Genomic DNA, 2,069 nt, shown 5'->3' with positions numbered 1-2,069 from the left:
CAGGGGACATCGTGAGAGTGCGTCTGCTACTACGTTCAGCGCTCCCTTTCGATATTCGATGTCAAAATTGTACTGTTGGAGTTCGAGCGCCCATCTCGCCAGTCGTCCGGATGGGTTCTGCAGCGAGTGTAGCCACTTCAATGAGTGATGGTCGGTAATTACCGTGAAGTGGTATCCTTCCAGGTACGGTCTCATCTTGCGGATTCCCCACAGCACGGCGAGGCACTCTTGTTCGGTGGCTGAATAACGCTTCTCCAGGTCGTTCAGGCTTCGGCTGGCATACGCTACGACTCTCTCGTGGTCGGAGTGGCGTTGAAACAGGACCACTCCGAGTCCTTCTCCGCTGGCGTCGGTCTGGAGGAAGAAGGGGCGGTTGAAGTCGGGGCAGCAGAGTACTGGCGCGGTCGTCAGCTTTTGTTTTAATGCCAGGAACGCGTTTGCTTGCGGTGCGTCCCATACCCAAGTCTGGCCTTTCTTCAGTAATTGGTTGAGTGGTGCCGCAACTGTGAAGAAATCGGCGACGAAACGACGGTACCATGATGCAAGACCGAGGAATCGACGAAGCTCTCGGATATTCTGAGGCGCTGGCATCTCTCGTACGGCAGATATTTTTGCAGGATCAGTGTGTATCCCCTCTGAACTAACAATGTGGCCGAGGTAGTGGAGCCTCTGTTGCACAAAGCTACATTTGTCGAAGTTCACCTGCATCCTCTTCCTTTGGAGTCGCTCGAACACTTCGCGTAGATTGCTCATATGTTCCTCGAAGGTGTCCCCCAGGATGATTATGTCGTCTAGATACGCGAATACTTTCGGCTGTAGCTCGGGGCCGAGGATCGCGTCGAGAGCGCGCTGGAATGTNTTCGAACACCTCGCGTAGATTGCTCATATGTTCCTCGAAGGTGTCTCCCAGGATGATTATGTCGTCTAGATACGCGAATACTTTCGGCTGTAGCTCGGGGCCGAGGATCGCGTCGAGAGCGCGCTGGAATGTCGCTGGCGCGGAGTGTAACCCGAACGGCATGACTCTCCACTGGAACAGCCCTCTCCCTGGGACGGTGAAGGCGGTGTACGGCCGTGATCCTTTGGCTAGGGGTATCTGCCAGTACCCATTCTTCAAATCAATCGTGGATATGTACTTCGCTTCTCTGAGCTGGTCGAGGATCGCTCCAATCTGGGGCAGCGGGTATGCGTCTTGTTCGCTGGCGGCGTTGAGCTGGCGGTAGTCTATGCACATCCTCCAACTTCCTTGCTTCTTACGAACCAGGACAATCGGCGAGCTGTACGCGCTCTTTGATGGTTCGATCCGCTTAGCTGCCAGTAACTCATCGACTTCAGCATTGATCACCTGTTGCATGGCTGGATTGCGGGGGTAGTAACGCTGTTTCAGCGGCCGGTTATGCTTAAGGGTGATCACATGCTCAGCGGCGGTGCTTGGTCCGTTAATCCCACTGAAGGTCTGCTGGTGGTGTACCAGGAATTCGGCCAGCTGCTTATTCTGTTCTCCGTTCAGATGTTCTCTCTCGGTTAATGTGTATAGCTGGGCGGGTGCATCCGTTGTTCGCGGGGTGGGTGCGGGCAGTGGTTGTCCGTCCAGGGTAAGGATGGCCTCTCTGTCCCTAAGGAAATCCATCCCCAGGATCATGCGTTCGGCAAGATTTGGGAGTGCCGAAGCCAGGGTGGTTGTGGCTCGCTTGTTGTACATTATCCTTACNATGCAGGGTGAGGATGGCCTCTCTGTCCCTAAGGAAATCCATTCCCAGGATCATGCGTTCGGCAAGATTTGGGGGTGCCGAAGCCAGGGTGGTTGTGGCTCGCTTGTTGTACATTATCCTTACTGGATAAGTGTACAAGCTGGAGACGCATGTTTGATCGGCCAGTTGTACATTTCGGTGATTGGGTCGATGCTGGATTTTCCTCTCTTCCAGGTGTTGACGTATGGACTCGTCAATGTAGGTGAGCGTTGCGCCGGTGTCCAATAGTGCCCGTACGCTCATACCTTCTACGCTCACATTGATGTAGTAGCGACCATCTGCTTTTCCTCCTTGTTGGGTGTTAGTGTCTACAGGGAC

The 2,069-nt window shown here is 54.2% G+C and overlaps 1 protein-coding gene across 1 annotated transcript in view; it reads right to left on the bottom strand.

The window, feature by feature from the left end:
• Positions 1-1,616: 1,616 nt before the first annotated feature.
• Positions 1,617-2,069, bottom strand: part of LOC108364557 (uncharacterized) — a 2,449-nt gene continuing 1,996 nt past the window's right edge. Inside the window, exon 5 of the mRNA XM_017618281.1 lies at positions 1,617-2,026. Within this exon, the coding sequence (XP_017473770.1) occupies positions 1,617-2,026 (410 nt within the window). The remainder of the gene's footprint in view (positions 2,027-2,069) is intronic.

Source organism: Rhagoletis zephyria, unplaced genomic scaffold (genome assembly GCF_001687245.7).
Source record: "Rhagoletis zephyria isolate East Lansing unplaced genomic scaffold, Rhagoletis_zephyria_1.1 Rzeph_scaffold_01593, whole genome shotgun sequence".
Taxonomy (NCBI): domain Eukaryota; kingdom Metazoa; phylum Arthropoda; class Insecta; order Diptera; family Tephritidae; genus Rhagoletis; species Rhagoletis zephyria.
This window is presented reverse-complemented; position numbering and strand designations above follow the sequence as displayed.